At 39.5% G+C, this 25,411-nt stretch overlaps 1 protein-coding gene across 1 annotated transcript in view; it reads left to right on the forward strand.

The window, feature by feature from the left end:
- The window catches only part of ADAMTS12 (ADAM metallopeptidase with thrombospondin type 1 motif 12), a 187,079-nt gene that overhangs the window by 92,549 nt on the left and 69,119 nt on the right, over positions 1-25,411 (forward strand). Inside the window, exons 4-6 of the mRNA XM_087958535.1 lie at positions 20,453-20,649; positions 21,375-21,458; positions 22,180-22,304. Of these exons, the coding sequence (XP_087814661.1) occupies positions 20,453-20,649; positions 21,375-21,458; positions 22,180-22,304 (406 nt within the window). The remainder of the gene's footprint in view (positions 1-20,452; positions 20,650-21,374; positions 21,459-22,179; positions 22,305-25,411) is intronic.

Genomic DNA, 25,411 nt, shown 5'->3' on the forward strand with positions numbered 1-25,411 from the left:
GAAAGAAAGAAAGAAAGAAAGAAAGAAAGAAAGAAAGAAAGAGAGAGAGAGTGTGTGTGTGTGTGTGGTGTGTGTGTGAGAGAGAGAGAGAGGAAGGAAGGAAGGGAGAAAAAGACAGAAAGAGACAAAGAAAGAAAAAGAAATAGGGAGAGAGACAGAGACAGAGAAAACTCTGTGCTATTATTTTAATTGTTCCATTATTTATCATGTGTTAATATTTTACACTGTCCCTACACCTAGAGTGATTCTACTGCCTTTCTTTTGTCCAGGGCTACCACAAATTTTTCAGGGTTTACATGCATTCAATGTCTATAGTCCAGAGCCTAAATACATGTGTGTTTAACAGAGTTGAAAGGGACTTTGGAGGTCTTCTAGTCCAAGCCCCTGCTCAGGCAGGAAAACTGAGGATGCCAAACTCTGAGTAGAGGTCCTGGGAAAGGTATCAGAATAACACTTAGAACACTTAATGTACGTGCAAAGCAACACAGTAATAATAATCATAATATACCAATAAGAGGGGGTAGTAGAGAAGATGAAAAGCAGAATAATAATACTATAGCCATACAACATGAGTAAATATACTTAGACATAAAATAATACTGTGTGGATTGGGTGTTCAGCAGAGTGATGCCACGAGGGGATAAACATGGCCCTGTGTCTAGTTGTTTTGGCATGCAATAGCGGTGTCCTGAGAGGAGGAGTTGAAACAGTTTATGTCCAGGATGTGAGGGGTCTGCAGATATTTTCTCAGCCCTCCTTCTGACCCTATCAATATACAGTACAATATACAGGTCTTCTGTGGAAGGCGGGCTAGTTTTACGTATAAGTAGTCTGCTTTAATTTGGCAAGATTTCTGTCTATAGGTGAAGAACAAGGAAGGAAACTATTCAGAAGTAATTTTGTGTCTGTCTTGGGTTTTTGAGCCTGAGAGAGCTTGAGTAAAGGAGGTGTAATGAAATTAGTCCAAGTACTGTGGTACTTGAGCACCCTAGCAGAAGAAAGGGTTTTCAGGAGTAGCTGAAGCATAAATTATTCTAGAGTAGCTGCCAAGCTACCCATCTGTTGTTATCTTCTTCCTAAGACCGATGATTCAGATTTATTTCATATACTTCATTGTGTTACACTGCTATATGGCATCTCAAAATAGGAACACCCCTGCCTACAGATTTTTCCTTTCCCAGAATAATATTTTAAATTTAATTGAGACATGCGTCCCTGCAGTCACCAAGAGCTGAGTTTACTATGAAGAAGTCTTGATTTGCTGGCTGCTTGAAACAGTTACGTATCTTCTTTGTGATGCATAGCTATTGTGTTTGTATTTGTTCCGGCCAATTCTTAGAATTCTTTCAAATGAGAGAATCTACCACCTTAGCTAGGGGAGCCCCCTGTGAGCCCCCAGCAGCCCACCCCTGTGGCCTCTACCCATGATTAGTGGGCAGCTACAGTCCTTTAAACTAGGGGTCAACAGCTTCAATGGGAGATGGAATGCTTCACACGACCTTTGAATGGCATGTTACATGGTTGGCCATTTCAAAACAGATGAAGCCATGATGAAATTTTAAATCATTATTTTAAAATGAATATAATGCTATTAATGTGATCGCATTTGATGTTTTTGAGTCATTTCCCTTTTGCCTAAATATTACAGTTACTAAATATTACAATTTTGTGGAGCTGTAAAGGAGATGCAGGGGTGGGAGAGGACTGTACTTTTAGACTTGGAAGATTTTGTTAATGTAGCTTTGTCATAAAATAGAATTAGCTCATCTGGTTGGGATTCCTGTCTCTTTTACCCCACGAGGTCAATGTCAATCTTGCAAACCCATCCCCATATCTCCTGTACAGGTGAACATTTGCATGTTCATCTGATCGGATTTCCTAGTTTGGTAATGAAATGTCTGCAAGTAGATCAAGCTAAGAGAACAGCTAAAACTCAACAAACAGACCAAGAGAAGGGAGAGAGAAAGCAGGTCTCTAGTAAGAATTGCTTAGCTGTGCTTTTTGGTCCTTGTCTTTCTGAATCTTCAGAGGGTGGCCATATATGGCCATCTTATATGATTTGGGCAGAGACAATTAGATGAAGTTGTCTGGAACTCCTAGGCTACAAAACCCAACTCAGTAAGGAGTTTTCCAAAGAGATAGGAAGGCTGTGCTTCTGAGATTTTAAAAGGTTATACATTGGAGGAACTGAGTTCATCTATAGGAATATCCAGATTTCTTGGTAGGGGTGATATAATTGCAAATCCAGCTCAGTGAAGGACTTCAACAGGCCTGTGCTACTTTATGGTCACACTAGCTAGATTTAGAACCAGTCTGTTAAGGAGAACTGAGAACTGAGATGGCACAACAAGTTCTCTAGGACCAGGAGTGGGATTCAAATTTTTTAACAACTGGTTCTGTGGGCATGGCTTAGGTGGTGGGTGTGGCTTGGTAGTCATGTGATTGGGTGGACATGGCTTGGTGGTCATGTTATTAGCTGGGTGTGGCCAACTCAATATCACTCACATCGAGGCACACATCTCCTTGCCTGGCCTCTCATGACTGTGGGGATGCTGCAACAGTCATAAGTGTGAAAAAAGGTCATAAGTCACTTTTTTCAGTGCCATTGTAACTTTGAATGGTCACTCCACACAAGCAAAGTGCCAGCAAAGGAGGGGGGAAAAACTCCAGAGACGTTCCTGAGACAGGAAATCTAGTCCTGCCAAGCATGTAATAAGGGTTAACGGAGAGGCAGTTTCTGTAAGCAACACCAGAATGTTTCCTTCCTGCCTTCCTTACAGGATTAGGCCAGTAATTTCTTCTAACAACCGGTTCTCCGAACTGCTTAGAATGTTAACAACCGGTTCTAGTGAACAGGTGCGAACTTGTAGAATCCCACCCCTGTCTCGGACAGTGTTTTTCAAACTTGGCAACTTTAAGAAGTAAAGACTTCATCTCACAGAATTCGACAACCACCCCTCTTAAAGTCCACTCCTCTTAAAAATTGCCAAGTACCACTTTAGGATCAGCAAACTTGCAAAGAGGGGAAGAACAAGCAACTTCCTATCCATTAGAGAGAGGATAAGTCTGGTATTTCAGTTTTTAAGGCTACAATTCATGACTGTCCACAGAAATATCATTGAAATAAATTGGAATTGATCTTGAACAGTGCTCAGCAATATATTCCACATAACCTACAGCTAAATTAAATCAGGGTTGCCTAGTATGTCTGAATTTTCCCATCATCATCCAGCTTTCCTTTGGCAATCCTCATTGTTACTTTTTAGCATCTGCATTTCTCCTTCTAAAATGAAATTAGAAACCCCTTGACTGTGACTGGAAACGTCATCCATCATTATTTAAATATGAGCAAATGTTTTGCTCTAGGATGACTGCAAAAAACCACTAATACCAAGCAAAGAATTCTTGGATCATGGCAAGTAATATCAAAGAGTGAATGATCCTCCGTGAACTGTAAATCTGATCATAGCCAGTGGCTGTCACTTGTCTCTCTTTCTAGGCATTTTACACTAAAATTTAAAAGCAAATAAAAGAATCAAAGTCAGATTCTGAAGGCAGCTCCAGCATTTGAAAATAATTAGAACTTCACCCCAAAGCTTGACTTGTTTGATCGTGTTTTTAAAGAATTTACTCCTCCTATCGTGTTTTTCCAACAATACGGCCTCCACCAATAGGAAGGCCCAGCATGTTTTATTGGCATAAAATCAAATTAAGCGCCTCCCCACAAATTAAGGCCTATATTAAACATGTGAAATGCGGGGGAATGGCGGGGGGAGGGCTTGCCGTTAGGAAGTACTTTTGTTGCATACCCGGATATGGTGCTGCCTGCGTTGGTGGGGCACTTCGTATCAGGAGACCTTCCGCCACCATTGCTTTTCCTTCTCCCTTGCTGCCGCAGCGTTTAGAGCAATGCCACGGAGTTTGGCGCAGCCATGCGCGGCCAGCCAGGGCTCCTCCCTGCAACCACAGCCCTGCGGAGACACTCAGCTTCAGGCGCTCCTGTCGTCGCCTTCCCTTTGCCTTCGAAGGTAAAGCCAATTCTTTTAAAAACGACACCCTACTACAACAAAGACTCCCCTGCCCGAGAGGGCAGCCCAACCCCACATGGGGAGGCGAATCTCCCGGGGCTGCAGCGCAGGATCAGCCCACCCTGGCCGATTTTCACAAAGAGAAAAAAAAATACAAATAAAACATCTTTTTTGAAAGTAGCGTAATCCTGGGTTACATTTCTTCGTACAGACACAAATTCAGGTTCATGCTCATTTTTATATTCTATTCCATATCTTATTACTATTTTACATTTTCTGCATAGCTTCTCCCCTCTTTTAATTTTCTCAATTTTATTTTAATTATCTCATCTCAATTCAAATCATTGTATTTATATTTTTTGTCTATCCTGTTTCAATTATCTATTATCTTTTCTCATTAAACAAAATTTCTCCTGTAGTTACTGATTGGAGTATGACGCCTTTATATCTTTTCCCTAAAGTTGTAACATTCAATATAATACATAACTTCCATTCGGATTCTGCTTGGTACATTCTTAAAATACACACTGTATTCTTAAAAAAAGAAAAAATTATAAATGTATATAATTAAAACAACATTCCATTCCAATTCAATTCTATCATTAATATTAATATTCATTAAAGTCTTAACATCTTTAACATTACTTTTCAATTAAATATCATACTTCTATGGGAACAATTATAAGCTTTCCATAGTTAATCCCCCCCCTTCACTTATATTTTATAAAACATTAACTAATTAAAATGTTCCCGTTCCTTCCTAATTCAATTTTCTCATTGATTTCACTTATTCACAAACATTTCACTAAATTACACTAACTATTTTATCCCTCATTTTAATCATACATTGTTTCCAATTTTCTAAAGTTATTTCTATTACTGATATAACAATACAATGTTATGTACCTTTACATAATCCCTTTTTCAGTTAGATTTTCACTCATTATCTCTAAATAGGTCCTGTTTCTCTATATCTTGCTCCGGTCCTTTGTAACTTCTTTTCCTTTCCTTCTTCCCTCTCTTCTTCTCTCTCCCCTTTTTACCCTCTCTACCTCTATTTCTCTCTTCTGTATTCCCCTTTTCTGTTGCTTTCCAGTATTATACTTATTTTTCGAATTATTTTTCTTTTCTTTGGTTGTTTTTTTAAGTCTTAAATTCTCCATTCTCTTTCCCCCTTTCCTTTTTCTTCCCCACCTAAAATTGCTTGTTCATTAAAGATGGCTTCTTCTTTGTCCCAGTCTTCTTGTTTTGCAGTCGTTTCTTGTTGTTTCTCATAGTTCCAAATCTCCATTTCTAAGAATTGAAAAACAAAGCCAAAAGAACCCTTCCCTTCTTGTGCATCTTCTTTGTACTTTTTAAGTTCCATTTTCAATTCATCCAGAAGTGGTGCCATTGTATAATTTTTTTAAAAACCACCTGATTGATTTTAGTCATTCAAATATAATAACCAAGAATCCAAAGATCACCAAATAATCCAAATACACGCAAGCTGTTTCTTTTTTGCTTTTTTTTCACTTTCTCTTCCTGGGGTTACTATTTAGTTGCAAAGTTTCAGTTAAAATGCATCTTTTAGAAGTCTTGTTGAAGTTTTACTGTAGATTCTTTTTAATTCCAGGCAGTCTCCTCCCTCTTCCAGATCCTGCCCTTATTCTTTTTCTCTCCCTTCCTGCTTACGAAAAAGAAAAATTTTAATGTCCAGAAATCTTTATTATCCCTTTGGCATTTTGTTTTATTTTCAGCTTAATTGCCTATTGATGTCAAAGCGGATTTTTCCGATTTCTTATTTAAGTCTCTTAGTTGTCAGTATAGGGAAGGAGAGAGAAGGGAAAAAAAGCCAAACCTTTCCCTTTTCACTTTCCTTCGCTGCTTCCGACTCTTCTTTGGGAGCAATGTTATTTTTTTTTTAATTTAAATTCCAGGGTACCTTAGTTGTTGCTTTTACAATTTAACCCGGTCAGCCAAAACTTTCACTTCTTATCTTCCTCCTGCACATTCTTTTCCGGTCGAGTTCTCCTTTGTGGTGGCCATTTCTGACCACCGCTGCAACCGCCTTTGGGAAAGGGAGTAATGGCCAGCTGAGGAGGAGAGATGCAGCTCTCCTCAACCGTGCTGGTGGTCTCCCCCCTCTTCATCACCTCTACAGGGTGGCTTAGCCCTGAAACCAGCCAGCTCGGGGCGCTCCAGCGGCGAGCCCAGACAGAAACCACGCACGATCGCGGATTTCTGTCTGTCGCCGAAGCCCTTCAAACCAGAAGTCAATTCAGTGCTATTTTGTATGAACATCTATGGCATCTGGAGGCAGTTAAGACATTTGATCGTGGAGTGTTGGTTCATTGGCTCATTGCAAGATGGTAAAATAATTTCTGTGCTTAAAATGTCCCAGGAGTTAGGTTAAGATAACCCTCAAATTCAGTTGCAAATTACAGGCTTCCAAAGCTGACATAACCGCTGTGGGAATAAAGCTACAATATGGGATGCCAGAAACCCTTGGCCAACTAAAGATCCTACCCCTTCCTGAATATTAAAGATATAAAATGTAGTAAATTGTTCTAGCAGTGAAGGAAAGAAATCTCATCAATAAAGCACTTCTCACATAATATTTCAATAACTTTAGTAGCATTGCTCCAGGACATATGATTTCAAAATCATAGCCCCCCCCCCCCCAAATAAAATCATGTGTGTTTTGAGGTGCTCACAAACTCTTTATGTATGCTACTCTTTGTCCTCTATCTCTGTTTTTTCCCTTAGAATATTTGATTTTCACAATAATCCCATGTTTTGCCCTCATATGACTGATGATAAGCTTGTCTGACTTAATTGTTCATAGCCCTGATTTAATTAAGATCAGATCCCAAGTTGCTTTTTAAGATTAATGGTTAATAACAAAGACGAACATTGGAAAGCTTAAATGGAGCTTTCTTATAGGTAGATAAAAATACCTATTAAATTTAAATTTTTCAATCTTTTCCACTAGCAATGGGGGAAGGGAGGGGAGGAGCGGGGGGAGAGGATTGGGAGGGGAGGATTCATTCCCATTTGGCCAAAATGAGTTGGCAGAGTTTGAGAACATGGAACTCATGGTTAATAATCATGCTTCAGATTGCATCATAGAATGTTGAAAGTTTTGCCATGAAATAAAGATAAAAATCTTTACCCCTGAACTGGTGTCCTTTAAACAGAGTCACACCGCAAGAAATATCTTAGCGATATTTTTTCAGTAGGAGTAAAATTGGAAATGTGCTTCCTAGCTCTGTCTATTTATCAAAGAGGCATCAGATTGCCATCACTGTCAGGTAAATTATATAGTACATGTCAGTGGAGTAAATGTGCAGCAGTTTACTGAGAATGCATGGCTCATGCAAAGATATATATATAAAATTGGGAGGAATAACCAAAGTAATGAATATATTATAATAAATGAATGCTGGGAACCAGAGAAGGTCACCAAGTGGGTGGGTATGCAAATGTGAGAAGGAGAAAATGTTCTACCCCTGCAAACAGAGTGTTAAAACACACACTGCTAAGGGTCCCCAGTTACAGTTTTTATAGGGCCAATATACAGCCTGCAGATTGAAAAGTAACAGGGTGGGAAGGAAAGAGGAACAGCAGTGAATCACCTACAGTGGCATCAGTTATTTTGCTTTGCTATTAGATGGCTCCATGGTATTTTTCCTGTCTGTTTCTGTTTTTCCTTTTAAAAATGCCTAGCTGTGGTTTCAAAAGAGATGGGAAAAACATAAAGAAAATAATGCAAATTGAAAATACAATCTAATGGTGACAATATAATACAGTGTTTTCTAACCTTGGCGACTTTAAGACGTGTGGACTTCAATTCCCAGAATTCTCCAGCCACCAATGGGTTAGGGTTAAGGTTAGGGTTAGGGTTAGGGGTTACGGTTGGCTGGGGAATTCTGGGAGTTGAAGTCTACATGTCTTAAAGTTGTCACAATTGGGAAAACCTGATCTAATAGCAATGCTAGTCTACACAAGCACATGTTTTATTGCATGAAATGAGAGTGAATCTGGAAAGATTTAACAACTTCATGAAAGGAGCATTGTGGGAGGGAGGGAGCTGGTATCATGATCTACTGATGGATCTTCACATATTTCTAAAAGAGACCATAATATCGTCTACCCTGGAAGTAATATTTAGTTTTCCTTACACTTAATTATGATTGTTTTATTCTCCGAGAAACTAAGATCTTGTCAGAGACTGTGGACCAAGATTATCTATCTAGGTGAGTGAACAAAGTGTGGCTATTTCATTACATACACCAAAATAAATTAAATTTAAAACATTCATTATAAGTATTTAAAACAAAAACAATACTGTGACATACTCCTTTAAAAAAAAAACTTCAAGGCAATTTCCCCCCTTCTGTTCAATACTGTCTGATTTTTTGGAGACTGCCTAGACAAGTCCCACAGATATGATCTATGTGATTGCTAAGATCCACCTTGATTGCATATAATCAATCCATCACATGCTGTAAAATTACAGCTATATCCCCTAATGGGAAAAAAAGTTACAAATGATTGATATAGCATAAACAAAATTAACTTGCCAAGCTTCACACACAATTTTAGACTATCATGAAGACATATGACTTCACCAGAAAACATGCAGATTGAGCTAATGTTCTTGCTTTACATTACAACAATAAGACTCACTTCCTCCTGAGGTCATTCAGTTGTTGATGTAGTTACATTGCCATTTGTCTTATTTTTGCATGCTACTGGGTGTATCTTATTTGCTCCATAGCCTTTTTACTTTCAAATAAACTCTGCCTTTCTAGGCACTTCAATGGCAACAGAAAGATTAATCACATTATTTAACTAATGAAAGCAAGGAAAGGAAATTGGTAGGCACTCCCCCCCCCCACAGTGTTTCATTGTTATAGTGACAACACAAGACAGTTTTGTTCGGGAGAGCAGAGCAGAGGTGGTATTCAGCCGGTTCTGACCAGTTCTAGAGAACCGGTAGTGGACATTTTGAGTAGTTCAGAGAACCAGCAACTACCACCTCTGACTGGCCCTGCCCCCATCTATTCGCTGCCTCCGGAGTCCCAGCTGATCAGCTGGGTCTTCTTTGGTTGCCCTGCACAGGAGAACGGAGCTGGAAAGCAGGTTAGTGGGGGTGGGGAATGAATGGGATTTTGCAGTAACATTCCCCCAGGAGTGGGGAGGGAATGGGCATTTTACAGTATCCTTCCCCTACCACGCTCACCAAACCCCACCCACCAAGCCCCACCCACAGAACCGGTAGTAAAAAAATGTTGAATCCCACCACTGGAGCAAAGACCGTTGGGCCTTTAAGAATAAAGTCTTAACATAATTGACTGGAATTAGTCAGCTAAATGTACCATTTCAGGATAAGCTGATGTAGCATTATATATGTCAACTGTGGAACAGGACAACAGCTTGCCTGTGAATATTCAGGAATAGGAAATAATTCAGGAATAATTCAGGAATAGGAAACAACGAGAATGGGGTTGTTCTTGTGCCTTGCTTACAGGCTTTTCTTAATTAGTTTTTTTTGTTTTTTTTTGGTGATAGAATGCAGTGAGGAGGTGGATTTTCAGGAGGGATGGGAAGCCCAGATATTATGTGTGAGAGAAAGCGGGGAAGGCAGCCCCTCCCAAATGGTTGGGAGAGTATATTGACATTGTAAACTCTGTTAGTGGAGTTTTCAGTCCGGCAACTTATGTCTATAGATGTGAAATAATAAAGAAAGAACTCAGCTTGAGAGAATTGCTAACTGTATTTTTTGGTCTTGACATTATTTGGCTCTTGCAGAAAAAAAGGATGCAGGGCAGAGTGTATAGCAATCCCCAAAATGGGAGTATTCAAAGACTACACTGGTGTAAAACTACGCATGCAATTAATGGCAGTAAATGCAAATGTATAAATCCTACTAACTTTTAAAGTATAATACGTCTCATGACTCAATCTTCTGAGGGGTGGGTTACGCACAAGACAAGGCAATTAAAGGCCAAAGAGATGAACTCAGGTGCACCTAGAAGTGGCATTTCTCTTCTCTCCTGCCTGTCTTTTTCCACCTGCTCCTTCATGTCCTAAAATGTCTTGCTGTGCAAAATCAAAATGGATGCTAATGAAGTTTTGAACAAGCTGCAATCAAGATATTTCCTTACTGCTTGAGAGTCCTATTTCCATCACAATCACACAGATGCTTTTCTTCAGGCTCATCAGGATGAAGTTTTTCCAATGATGGGAAAGGATTCTCCTGATATCACCTCTTTCTTCCAGAACAATTTCTTAGCCGTATATTTTGTCAGCAGAGTTTATGGGTAGACCTTGTTAGTGACTGCCTTGTTTAGCAAGTGTTCACAATTATAGTGGTGATGAAAAGGTAATTTTGTGACCATTTATGACCTTCCCAGGTTTGTAAAGCAAAGGAAAGATGAAGTAAATCGTAAGGACAGTCATGTTTTTGCTTAGCAACGGCATGGCCGAGCCCAATTGTGGTCACTAAATGAGGAATACTTGTAGTAAGTTTTACCCTAACTGCTGAACATTGCTAACTTCAGAAATTCTATTCCAGAGACTTGTACCATTAATTAAAGATCAGAATGCACTGAAAGACACCTCTCTCTCGCTCTCTCTAAGATCATTAAGATCTTGAACTTTTTCTCAGAGACATCCCAGAGAGGGGGAATTCTCTCTCCTCCCCCTCCCTCCACTATTCCAGCATTAAGGCCTATTCTTTGCCAGTCAAGGCTCTGGTCTCTTTCCCATGCCAAGCTGGAATAGCTGCAGAGAGAAGTGAGACTAAATAGGAAGAGATATATCAGCAGTAGACTTAAGTAATCATTAGAAAGCCCATTAGTCACCTAGTAAATGGCCTTTACACTGATAATGGCTTTTACCATCAAGCTAATAACTTCCATGATATTCATGAATTATTCTGAAACCAGCCGAGAAGGTAGCTAATACCATAATTCATGGTAGTGAATTTCAAAGTTGAATTATACATTGTGTAAAAGAAAAACAAAATCATTTTGTCCTGTTTCTTCCAGAATTCAATTTCACTGGTTTTAATAGATTGGGAAGGGAGAAATAGCTCCTCCTTGTTCCCTTTATCTACAGCATGCACAATTTTGTACACCTCAATCATATTACTTCTCATTTGCATGCTTTCTAGATTAAAAAACCCTAAATGTTGCAATATTTTCACACAGCAAAGCTACCCAGAGAATTTCATAGGGTGCTTTAACTTCAAACATCTTTTGATTAAAACTCTTTCTTGATTTGCAACAGACTCAGCCATTAGAGCTGTCTATAACCAGCTACAGTGATCTCAAAACAATGAAAACTTGCATGGTGATGTCATTGTGCAAGTGGAATGATTTACATCACGGGTGTCAAACTCACATCGTCACAGCGGCATCATGTGACATATTGGGACTTTTTCCTCTTTGCTAAACTGGGCATGGGAATGGCCAGTGCATGATGCATCCTGCCCAAGGGCCGGGAGTTTGACAGCCCTGATTTACAGACTTGAATTATGTAAATAATCTCATTTGCATGATGATCTCATCAAACATATATCATCATTTTGCCTACCTTTCCTTTCCTGCAGGTATCCTTGACTGCTGTTGACTCAATTAAGTGTGACATAACCGTGCTGGGCAATCCAGCTCACCAGAAGTACTGTATGCCTTATGTTAAATTCATGGGAAGGAATGGAAGGCTTAGCTTCATTACTTAACAAAGTCTGTTCCAGCTGAATGAGATGTTGTGCCTTTTTAATAATACACAAAGGTTATTAAAATCTGGTGGGAAGGGGAGAAAAGGCTTTTGTGTGAAATATTTGATCTTGCAGAGGTAATATATTGTTTAATGATTTCTGGTAATAAAAAAAAAACCCACTGCAAATGGAAAATTCATTTCATTTTATCTTGTCAGTTTTCTCTATTCTTCAGCTTACTGAACGGAATATAATTGAGAGCTGCAGTAAAAGTCTGCTGAAACTCAAGTCCATCTGTTATTGCTGAAAAACAATATTTATTGTTGTGTCTAAGGGTGAGGGTATGAGATCTGTGTGAAAGTTTTCCCAGGGTTATTTGAAGCGTCAAGTGACTTTGTAGTGGAGGCTTCTTCAAAAGTTAGGGGTTCCTTGGTGATCTCTGAGCTTGATTGTTTTCTTGTAGATGTTTCATTAGCCAAACTAGGTAACATCAATCGTGCTAGATGTTACCTAGTTTGGGTAATTGAAATGTCTGCAAGAAAACAACCAAGTTCAGTGAGCACCAAGAACCCCTCATTTCAACCCTGAGCAACAAATATTCTCTTTTATTTTTCAGAAGTTGAAGTTTGCTATATGATGATTGTGCAGCCATACCTACTGAGGCACAATAACAATTGTCTGTGTAAAATTCCTGCAGGATTCCTTCCATCCAAGGATTTTGATCCACTTACTGACCAAGTCTTGAATCTGTCAGCCATCAGGATTTAAGAATTAAAATGGGGGAAACCTGTATGGCCTTTCCCACTCAGCCCCTGGCTCTACTGCTACTTTTGCAACCAGAGAATGTTGTGATATCCTGTTTTTTGGTTCTCTGAAGCTAGCAGGCCCTCTGTATAGGCCGCAGGGGTCTTCAAACTTGACAGCTTTAAGACTTGTGGACTTCAACTCCCAGAATTCCTCCTCCAGTCATCTTAACTCAGGAATTCTGGGAGTTGAAGTCCACAAGTCTTAAACTTCCCAAGTTTGAAGACCCTTGGATAGGGATTCGTATTTGCATGCTAAAGATTGCTCTCATTTTCCCCCCGTCTATAGATTTTTTCTGTGTTCTGTTCTTAGTGCCTGTTTGTAAATATGTAAAATACTTCAAACATTTCTCACCCTTATTCCATCCTTAACAACAGACATTCCAGTCTCAATTGTGATCTTAATCAAGGACTTTATTAAATCAATATGCTGCTTGAGTAAAAAGTCCCAGCGACTTAGGCTAGTTTACAAATTATTCAAAACATTTAAAAACATATAGCAGGATAAGAAACACAAAATCAGGAAACAAGATGGTAGAGAAACAAATCTGAATGTGGATGAAAGAAGGGGTGTCAGTTGTCTTCACCTACAAACGTGGTTGAAAAGGGACATCTTCAGGGCCTTTTGAAACCCCAGTAGGGTGGAGCCCCATTCTAGCCCATGAAAGATAAGTTGCTTGATTCTATGCTAATTATTCTTTGTGTGAGACAGGGACAGGAGATTTCTGCCTCTCTATCTTTGGAATGATGGATTTTTGTGAAGAGCAGTTTCCCAGGAAGGAAGGAGCACATTCCAAGGGTGTGTGTGTGTAAGACAAAAGGTAGCACATGTCAGAGCTAGATAGAAGATAGAGGGAAGGAGTAAGGATAGCCACTCACCTGTCATCAAGGGACTGAATAGATAGTTTTCTGTGCTTTTCTGTTGTGGAAAATTCACTTTTGAGGTTTAAGTTTAACGGTCAGTAGGTACTTTCCTTAAATGTGATGTGCTTATCCTGACTTTGCAAATTGCAGTTTGTTATTGAGGACTATTATCTACAAAATTCATCAAATCAAATTCAACATATAAATTCAGTCCAAGTTTATCAAATGAATGGCAAAGGTTACCGTCAAAGGTTACCAGCAGAAATTTTTTTAGTACCAAGGAGCTTTACAAATCAAGAGTCATGAATTGAGATTGTTCCAGCATCAAATCCTGTCAACTATTCAAGAATTGAAGACTAACATTGAAGAATAGAAGAGAATACTTTATTGGGGTAGAATATCTTATTGGCCAAGTATGACTAGACACACAAGGAATTTGGCTCTCGGTTATAAATGTAAAATAACAACATAATAATAATCTTAATAACAAAGGACAATAATCATAATAATGATACAATAAAGTAGTGGAACAAATGAGAAGGATAAAAGTAAGATAGCCAAACTACATGGTTAGATATCCCAAAGCATAAGACAGTGCTATGGGAATTAGGTGTTTAGCAAAGTGAGGGAAAAAATCTGTCTCGGAGTCTAGTTGTTTTGGCATGCAGTGCTCTATAGTGGCATCCTGAGGGTAGGAGTTGAAATAGTTTATGTTCAGGATGTGATGGGTCTGCAGTCTATGGAGATTCTCAGTCATCCTGGTCATGGTTGTCTCAAAGGTGCTTTTTCAAGAGGCAACTGGACTTTCTGGTTTTTCTTTGAAGATGTTTTGCTTCACATCTAAGAAGCTTCTTCAGCTCTCAGAGCTGAAGGGGTCTGTATGGTGGTTTGACATTGAAATGAGACACAGGGAACTGTCTCTGAGAAAAATGCCAACCCTGAGAGAACTCAGGTAGCAGTATTTATTGAGAAAAAACACAAGCAAAATATACAGTATGCATATTCAGAAAACAATGACCTCAACAGGAGATTACTTCACCAGCATGAGAACACACAATCTTGGAAAGTCCCAGATGTTACCTTGCTAGGGTGAGATCATACAGCCACGGAAAGTCTCATGGGAAAGTTTGGAAAGTCCCATGAGAAAGCACAACTGTGTATCTTGTACCTTGAACTTTCACCCATTTTCCTATTCCTTCTAAACTGGCAGAATCAAAACAGAATGAGGCACTCTGAGCAAAGATACTCCTACCCCCACCAAGAATGCCCACATCTTCCTAGACTTACTGCTAGTTATACAAAGGCCTTACAGAAAATGATAAAATGATTAATAAAATATATTACCACATTCCCTCCTTTTTTATTTATTCAAAGATAGGGGGTGTTTTAGTGGCATAGTACACAGTTCCCTCATGACCTGATCCCACACGCGGAAGACTGAGGTACACATTTGTAATAGATTAGGAATACATTGAATAAAACAACATAATAAGATACATATAGCAATAATAATAACAACCCCTTGCAATAAGGAGCGAAACCATGATCCATCAGGAAGCCAGGACCACAAACTGTCCCAGAATGATGCATTAAACCCATCAGCTCCAGATTGATGCTGAGCAATACGATCTTCCATGTCCTGAACAGTTTTTGTAATGTTTGGCTCATAATTATGTATAAAAACACAACAATGTGAATGAATTAAAGCACAAACTCCTCCTTGAGCAGCTAACATAATATCTAAAGCATATCGATTTTGCAAAGTAACTGTACGAATTTCAGACATTTCTACATTAATCATCTTAATATTCTTTATAGTATCATTAAACATAGCAACAGTAAAATTATTTAAAATATGAATATCCCTATAGTTCATAGCAATTCCCAAAGGTGGGATAAGACCTCGAGAAATTTGTGTCCACAGATTACCTCCCATGGTTAGACCCGAATCCAATTCCCGACGATTTCGGATCCGAACCTCAGGAGGTAATGTATCTAACTTATAGATAACCGGAATGACAAACCCCAAAGTACATGTCCCTGACCAATTTGCAGGGATTTGTTGATATGCCCACAGTCCACATAAAAACCAAAACCCTTCCAGCTGTACATAACCTTGTTGACTTGCCGCTTGCATCAGCTGTTTCATGTCTAGATATTGATACTGGCCAAATGCGTCAGACTCATTTTTCCCATTTACCCAAGTTATGTTGTTCTCTGAACCATTTGTCCACTTAATAGTGTAATTGCAGACACTATGATTCCCCAAGAATTGTGAGTTTGTAATGTTTTGGAAACATAAATGTGCTGGAGACTGCAGTGCAGTCTTCACCTTGACCGTGAAGTTCATGGCATATGAAATGTTATGCTTTCCGGTCTGCAAAGTAGACCGATTAAATGGAACTCCATGTAGAGTCAGTCCTTCTCCCACTCTCCCAGGAAGGTGCATACACAACCAACAATTGGTGATGTTCAAGTTTTTGGCAGTTGTGCAAATCTTTAATGTAATTATTATCGGTCCACAAATCATCGCCCAAATCTCCGGCACGCTGAACATGCTGTCGCTGCTCTCTCCGCACCCGAGCAGCCCAGGACAGATTAGGCAGAATCAGCAGGATCAGGAACCACAGATGCGCCATCCTGCTCCTCCGAAACTTCCTTCACAGGTGCCTGCGAATGATCAGGCCGAACACACCGACCAGGAACCCAACGAATTTGACCAAGATGTTCAACTGCTGCATAACCACGTCCCACGTTATCAGCTCAGCAGGAACCCATGCCGGATCCGGAAGGAACCGCACCAACACCCGAGGTCTTACCGCATCTGTAGAAGGAGAAGAAAATGCCTGCTGGCCGCGCCGCAGGGGGTTACCAGACAAATTTAAAAATTTAAAGTATATAAAGCTAGATTTAATTGATCTTGAATCGCCGGAAGCCCCAGGAGCTTCCCTCCTTTTTTTATTTAATTTAGTCAACATGGTCTTGAGCGTGGAATTATGACGTTCTACAATAGCCTGCCCAGTAGAATTGTATTCCACAGACCATTGTTTAGGTGTACCAGCAACTGAAAAAGTCTTAATGCAATGATTGATGACATGTTTAACCATCTCACCTCTTTGAGGGGTAGCCATTAAAAATCCTGAGTAAGTATCCACAGTCACATGTATATATGTCCAGGGCGCAAATGGCGGATATTGAGTAACATCCATTTGCCAAATCATTGAAGGTTTCAACCCTCTGGGGTTAACTCCCATAGGGATATTCGTGCCCTGCTTTGAACAAGTTGGACATTGTTGAATTATGGCAGCAGCTTCTGCAGTGGTAAGTTTAAATTGCTGTGCCAATGCTTTAGCGTTTTGATGAAAATAACTATGACTATCCCATGGCTGGACAGTGAGGACTGAAGTTACAGCACTGTCAGCTTTGGCATTACCTTGTGATAAAATTCCAGGCAAATTACTATGACTACGAATATGAGCAACAAAACACACATTCACACGCTGCTCCAAACATCCTTGTAACAACAAAAGCAATCTTAAAATATCAGGTGATATTCCAGGAGACAAATAAGAACCTGCTACAAAGGGTAACAAATTATACACATACAATGAATCCACTATTAAATTAAAATCCTGATTGTGAAAATTTTGAAAAGCCAAAACTACAGCAGCAAGTTCTGCCTGCTGGGCAGACTTCTGCTCTGATGTCACTTTTGTATGCCAAATTCAGATTTATCTTTCCAAACACAAGCACCAAAAACTTTCCCTCCATCAGTAAAAACTGTAGGAGCATCTGATATGCCCAATGGTATCCTTTCTTACATTTTGGGCACACTGATTTAGGACGAACACCCTGTCCCATTGATCTCTTATACTGCTGACTTTGACCTCCTCCAGGAGCCCGACATTGCGCTTTAAAATGTCCAGGCTTCCCACAATTGAAACAATTCCCCTTTTGAGCATGTCCTGTTTGTAAAGCCAGAGCTAAAGTTTCCATGTTAAAAGACTGACTCCCAACCTTCCTACATGCATTAATCAAATCGCGATTTCTCGCTCCCCACTTGCTATAAGTGGATTTAAAATCTTTTGCAATCTGTGTTAGCTTGTTCTACTGCTAACTTAAAAGCAACTCTTTCTGGGCGAATTGATTATCAATTTGTCTTTCAATAGCCAATTTCAGTCTGCTAATGAAATTTTCATAGGGTTCATTGTTCCCTTGTTTGATGTTAGTAAAGGTCTTCTCACCACCTTCGCCGTCAGGGAGAGACCCTATGGCTTGAAAAATTATTTGTGGGAGAAGAATGAACCCTTCCTCAGGCATACCATCTCTCTGTTGTTCCACTGTTGTAAAATTACCAGCTCCGTAAAGCTGATCTGGGGTAACATTTGCTGTTCCCCTCTGGACTGCCAGCTGTCTCCATTTCTGATCTAACACCAAATATTGAGCTGGAGTTAAAATCATATTCAACAGAGCTTTCCAGTCAGCCGGAATCATTTTATTTCCATAACCAACTGCTTCTAACAATGCCTGAGTATATGGCGTTCTAACACCATATTCTTTTGCTGCTTGCTTAACTTCCCTCAAAATTCTGAGCTGTAAAGGCTTCCACTCCCGCTGCTGGATTTAATGCAGCATCCATGACAATTTCCACTGGATTAAGTTGAACTTCTACTCCAAACTCCACCAAATCATCTCCTGATAGTTCCCCTCTATTCTTTGCTTCTTGAATAGCTGCAGTAACTGCATCCACCTGAACCCTTAAAGGTAAACTCTTATCCTCTGACAAAAGTATTTCTAGCGCCGGACAGTTCCCCAGATTTATCTGGAGGTGCCGTCGGCGGCAACAAACGCACCGCATGGTAAAGCGGCAAACCTTCTTCGGGGTGCTAGGAGCGGTTGTTCATAAGTAGCTAATGCATCCATTATCACCCTCCAGGTTAACAAAATTGAAGAAGGGGCACGAGGTTCCTCGTGCAAAAATTTCCCTATCTTTTCCAGGACTCTACTTTAATACTACCTCCCTCCGGATATGACTTAATATTTTTCCAAACATACTGTAGTAAGTCCTCAATTTCTTTCTTTCCTACAGCACAACCCCTACTGCCAATTCCAAACCCAAAACTATTCCCAATGATCCCTCTCAATTCCCTGATGTGCTCTTTCTGAGCCTTCGAGAGATCTCCCCCATACTCACGAAAAGAATCTATCTTCGTCCAGCGAAGAAGATGAGGGCCCAGTCGGCGTCATGACGATGAGTATAGGATGCGGGAAGCGTATAGCCTTCCAAGCTATACGTCGGGGTCACCATTTATGGTGGTTTGACATTGAAATGAGACACAGGGAACTGTCTCTGAGAAAAATGCCAACCCTGAGAGAACTCAGGTAGCAGTATTTATTGAGAAAAAACACAAGCAAAATATACAGTATGCATATTCAGAAAACAATGACCTCAACAGGAGATTACTTCACCAGCATGAGAACACACAATCTTGGAAAGTCCCAGATGTTACCTTGCTAGGGTGAGATCATACAGCCACGGAAAGTCTCATGGGAAAGTTTGGAAAGTCCCATGAGAAAGCACAACTGTGTATCTTGTACCTTGAACTTTCACCCATTTTCCTATTCCTTCTAAACTGGCAGAATCAAAACAGAATGAGGCACTCTGAGCAAAGATACTCCTACCCCCACCAAGAATGCCCACATCTTCCTAGACTTACTGCTAGTTATACAAAGGCCTTACAGAAAATGATAAAATGATTAATAAAATATATTACCACAGGTCTGTAGATATTTTCTCAGTCCTTTTTCTGACCCATGTAGTATACAATACCCAGTAATGGCAAAACTACATATACTCATATTAAAAGTTTAATTAAATTCAAGCAGAAATGACACCCTTGTGTACAGTATATCACGAAACAAGGCAGCCTTAGAAATTTGAGATATGATTTTTAGGGGGGAAAAGTTAAGAAATTAGAAATAAAATAAACTGTTTAGAAAAACATAACCAACAATCTCTCATATTTCAAGAAAAGAACAAATTCCTAAGTAGTGATTAACAAAAGAGATCAGGGAAGGAAAAAGAAAGCTGTCAAAAGTTATTCTTTGAAGATGGTTTATTATAATTTATTTTTATTTTATTTCAGTATTTTGCTTTTCTATTTTTTGCTATTATCTTGAAGAATACAAAGTGAACATCACTTTATGTTTATTACAAAGTGTTTTTTTTTTAAAGGGAAATTGTTCCAGCAGCTTTGCTGGGCATATTTGCTTTCTAAATTTTATAAGCTCAGAGAAAATACAGTTGCTCTGATCAAGCTTATTTTCTCTCAAGTAATCCTGCATGCCTCAGTTGCCTTGTGGCATTGCTGAGATTCTCTATTTCTCTCTTTCTCCTTCATCTACAGAGGTCTTCATCTCTGTAAATGAAGGAGAAAGAGAGAAATAGAGAATCTCAGCAATGCCAATGCTCTTTTCCTCTTTTCCAATGAAAATGCTCTTTTCCTGTGTGTGAAAGGGATGTGTGAAAGGTATGACTTCCTAGTTAACTACCTAGAGAAAGGCCAGAGAGCAAAATTTCTGGTTGCCTGGAAACAAAGAGCAGGAAAAAAAATGATCATAGACAAGCAGCAGGAAGAATGACAGAAAAAGGGGGGATATAAAAATAAATCCTTCATTTTCTATCTACATCCAGTTAGCCTTTCTGATCAATAATTTTTGTGATGTTGAAGAGTTAGTGCCACCAAAGACAAACTTCAGACACCATGAAGATATTCCAAAGGACTGGATGGAAGAAGCACCTGGTTCTGGATTAGAGTCTTGTGAGTCTAGGTCAGGGATGATGGGTCTGGCCTTGACAAAGTTCTGAGGCCTAGAACTACTGCACCGATTCTTGAGACATGTTATTCTGGTTATTCCCCGTGTCTTGAAGTAGACTTTTGACCAAACTAATCCATGTAACGTTATGAGCCTGTGAGAAAGAGAAATCTGTTATTTATGCTACCTTCATAGAAAGTACATTCAACACTATTTGATTTTTTTTGTTTCAGAAACATCAAACTTTTTCAAACAGCAAGAACTTCGAAGGATAAAGTGGGAAAGGAACCATGTGACACCAAGAACAACCTTCCGGCGTTCTGTCAGTAGAGAAAGATGGGTAGAGACTTTGGTAGTTGCTGATAGTAAAATGATTGAATACCACGGAAGCGAAAATGTGGAATCCTATATCCTCACGATCATAAATATGGTGGGTCACATAATTTGTTTCTATTGGGGTGGATTTGATATTGATTCTATTCAATTCAATTCAATAAATGTGATTATCCCCTATATTTAATTATTTTCTCCTGTCATCTTAAAAATAGAATGATGCTTTTGTGAAAGCATAGTTCTTTATGCTAAATATGCCTGAATAAATATGCCAAATATAGAGGGGGGGAATGTGTAAAACTTGACTCAAAATATTTTAGCAAAAGCAGCAACACTTCCAGTTTATCTAAGCAACTAAATCCTTATCCATAGCAACCAAAATAAACTCTGTATCAGTTTGGGTTTTTTTTCATTTTGTTTAATTTGCCCTTCCCCCTCCCACCTTCAGTTATTATATGTTCCAAAAATTCCCATTTGGCATCTCAGAATCTCTTCCTCTTCCTTTTGTTTCTTCTTCTTTCCCCAGCCATATTTAGCTTGTAAGATCTTTGGAGAAAGGAACTATATTTTGTTAACTACCAGATACTTTGATGTTGACCGACAGTGTTCATGGGACTGAGGAACATGTGTCCAAAAAAGTCAAGATGTTGGCCACAACCATGCAATCAAAGTACATTAAAAAAAGATGGAGTTTCAATAGTAGGATTGTGGCTGTCATCTTGACTTCTTTGACACTCCTCCACAGAGACCCTTGACATCATCCCTAATAGGAAAAAAATATTAAAGAATCCATGAACTTCATATTGCCTGGCTTTGATTTAGGTTGCAGGATTATTCCATGATCCAAGCATTGGCAACGCAATCCATATTGTGCTTGTTCGACTTATTCTTCTTGAAGAAGAGGAGGTAAGAACTTGGTCTCCTGGTTAATCCTTGCATTGGTCATATCATTGAAGGGAGATGCTTGAAGGAAAGAATGAGTTTTTAGGGTCTTGCAAAAGAACAGAAGGGTTCTTACTATTGGAACTTCACAGGGCATGATATTCCACAGAGCAAGTATTGCAACAGAGAAGTAGGGCATGGATGACCATGAGTTGGGCCTCCGGTTCCAGAAATGGATGCAATTGGTATATGATTGATTTGGGATCTACTCTATCAACTTTTACAAAGAATCCAACCTTTTATTTTTCCTCTTCAGAGATGCACTCTGTAGAAGAAGAGTTAATATTAATTCCAATATGTGTGCTTTCAAATAAGATAAAATGTTATAAATTTATCATTATGCTTCACATATCCTTTGTTTTAGGGATAACATTTGTTTCACATTAGAAAAAAATGATGTTTTAATTTAAGAAAGATATTGCAGTTTCTTTTTATGTTCTTTTCATCCCATGAAGACTTCCCCATTTTCCTATTGTACTGTGTTTTTTTCCTCCCCTGATCTATCTTCGCTAATAAACCATTTTTAATCACATGTCAGGATTCAATAAATTTCTATTATAATAATCTCTCTCACTTTATGAAATGGCAATATTTATTAAAACTAAATTAATTTACCAGGCTTTGTAATTATTGCATATACTGATAGTCTTCTGACAAGATAATTCATTTCCCCAACTTTTTATAGCAAGGACTGAAAATCACCCACCATGCAGATAAAACTTTAGCCAGCTTTTGTAAATGGCAAAAGAGCATCAACCCAAAATTGGATACAAACCCACTTCACCACGATGTAGCTGTACTTCTTACCAGGTAGGTAAGAATCTCCTTATGTACGGGGTTCTTGCTCTATTTCTGAATAAGGTATGGGTAGTCCTTGATTTGCAACAGCAGAAATTAAACCAGAATTTCTGTTGCTAAGCAAAGCAGTTGTTATATAAGTCGCACCCATTTTTACGACCCATTTGCCGTAATTATTAAGCAAATCACTGCAGTTGTAAGTGAATTCACGTTAAGCGAATCCAGCTTCCCACATTGACTCTGCTTGTCAGAAGCCAGTTGTGAAGGTTACAAATGACAATCATATGCTGAAATCTTCATAAATACATGGCAGTTTGTCAAGCGCCTGGGTTTTTATCATATGTCTGTGGAGATGCCGCAAGAGTCATAAGCGTGAGGACCAGTTGCAAGTCACTTTTTTTTCAGTGTCATTATAAGTTGCTAAACAAATGGTTGTATGTTGACGACTACCTGTATTTATTAGAGTTTGGGGAAATAGTTTCATTTTTAGCTTTTTAGAAGAAACAGAAGTAGAAAAGGCTGGATTTCTCAATAGGATTAGTTGAAAAGAGTTTTATGGACTATTTAACATTTTACCTCATATACTTTTATGTATTTTGCCTTACTTGAGCCAAGAACTGTGCACAAATAGGTAACTGAGGAGAAATTTACCAATTCTTTGCTTCCAAATATACAAATGATCAAATGAATACCAAAAGAAGCAGACAGCCTGCATCTTCTGGTAAACTTCATTTGATCATCCGAATTAGAACCTCTAGTATCCTTCACCATGACTATTGCGGCTGGAACTATTGTGGTTCTGGGCAGGCACTTTTTCCCATTCTTATCCTAAAATGTCTTTATTCCCTTCTTACTTTCAATTATGAGTGTGTGTGGCTTAATTACAAAGATCTGTACATCAAAAAGTTGTCTTTGAATGTCACCTCTTTTTTGAACTTATGAGGTAGTCTTTGCTGTGCCCTTCTATTGAGACTCCCTCAATTGTTTACGCATACATTTGCAGCAGAGGGAAGCACACTGTTCTCCTTTACGATCACTAGAAAGATTGTAATATGACACTGTACATGTCTCTGGTGTTATACTCAGAGGTGGGTTTCACATAATTTAATAACCGGTTCGCCGAGTGCAGAATTGAAAATGTGAGCCTTCCACCCTTGCACGTGGCTTCAAACACATGGTGATTTCATGCATGTGGCTTCCAGCACACCTTCTCAGGCAGCCACGGTGAATAGAACGGGTGATGCGTGCAAATCAGCTGGGCTGAGTGGGCAGGGCGAGCAAGCCAGAGAGTGAGATATGTAGGATGGGATAGCACCTGGGTGGGTGGGCAGGCCCAGGTGGTGGTCGGAACTACCGATACGGGCGAACCGATCTGAACCGGCAGCAGCCCACCTCTGGTTATGCTATATTGGTGAGAAAGAAATAGAGCCCTGATGTACCATACCAGACTCTATGTATTTTTTTATGGCTCTTTTCTTCTAATTCTGTCTTGATCCTCCTTCCCATAACATTCCAGTATTGTTCACTCTTATCCTCTCTTAAATCAAAAGAGTAGGAAGGACACATTTAGGATACCCAATGCAGGGGTGGGATTCTACCAATTCGCACGGATTCACTAGAACCGGTTGTTAACATTCTAAGCAGTTCGGAGAACCGGTTGTTAGAAGAAATTACTGGCCTAATCCTGTAAGGAAGGCAGGAAGGAAACATTCTGGTGTTGCTTACAGAAACTGCCTTTCCATTAACCCTTATTACATTCTTGACAGGACTAGACTTCCTGTCTCAGGAACTTCTCTGGAAGTTTTTTTCCTCCTTTGCTGGTACTTTGCTTGTGTGGAGTGACCATTCAAAGTTACAAAGGGACTGAAAAAAGTGACTTATGACCATTTTTCACACTTATGACTGTTGCAGCATCCCCACAGTCATAAGAGGCCAGGCAAGGAGATGTGTGCCTCGATGTGAGTGATATTGAGTTGGCCACACCCAGCCAATAACATGACCACCAAGCCATGTCCACCCAGTCACATGACTGCCAAGCCATGCCCACCACCTAAGCCACGCCCACAGAACTGGTTGTTAAAAATTTTGAATCCCACCCTTGACTCAATCCCACCTTCAGCTCAATTCAGGAATGTAAATTACAGCAACTCCCAACAGCTTCTGCTTGAATTCATTCAGTAACCGAGAACTTGTTGTTTCTCCAGCACATTAATTCACTGTCAAATAACTCTTACCCTTCAGTTTTTCTCCCTAACTTTCTCTCAGTATTTGCTTGTTTGAATTCATTATTCTCTAGCTGTCATTACTTTGCTGAGCACTAACCTACCAAAACTCCATCTGGCATATTGCCACATCATTACCATCAGGTATAAAACAATCCCTATTATACCTGCTTTAATCTCTTCTCTTTACTCTCTTCTCTTTAATACTTTAATCTCTTATCTTCTGGTAGCGATGACTGCTTATCCACCCATTTGGGTGACAAATTCCTCCCCCTGCCAAGCTTTGGGACAGGGTGATGTTAGGATGGAAGAGAATGTGGGGGTTGCATGAGGGAAATGTGGCTGTGGTTTTTCTATCTTTGTAGTATATTGGTTTCATTTGTTCTTATTATACATGTGTCACTTTATTGGTGACATGGTTATAAACACAGAGGTTGATATAAGATGGAGGGAGGCGCACGCTGTGCAAATGTAATTCATCCATCCATCCATCCACCCACCCACCCACCTACCCATCCATCTGATTGGCAGTTTCCCAAACATCCATTTACCTAGAAAGGTGTGTGTGTGGCTGGGGGGTGGGGGAGGAAACCCCAAGTTTTCAACACCCATGCATAGAACTATATATAACAAGGGTCTTCAAACTTGGCAAGTTTAAGACTTGTGGACTTCAACTCCCAGAATTCCTGAGCTAACATGACTGGAGGAGGAATTCTGAGAGTTGAAGTCCACAAGTCTTAAAGCTGTCATGTTTGAAGACCCCTGATATAAGCTTAGATTGTTTTGTATTGCTGCAGCCAGATGTATTGCCTGACCTTGTCAGCAATAAAGAAACTTAGCATGGTCAAGGCTGTAAAATTACCTCAGAGTAAAACCAGTTCCTAGGTAAGAGATTAT

This window comes from Notechis scutatus, chromosome 2 (genome assembly GCF_049901735.1).
Source record: "Notechis scutatus isolate UNSWTSFEM ecotype Mainland chromosome 2, rNotScu1.2, whole genome shotgun sequence".
In the NCBI taxonomy this organism is placed as follows: domain Eukaryota; kingdom Metazoa; phylum Chordata; class Lepidosauria; order Squamata; family Elapidae; genus Notechis; species Notechis scutatus.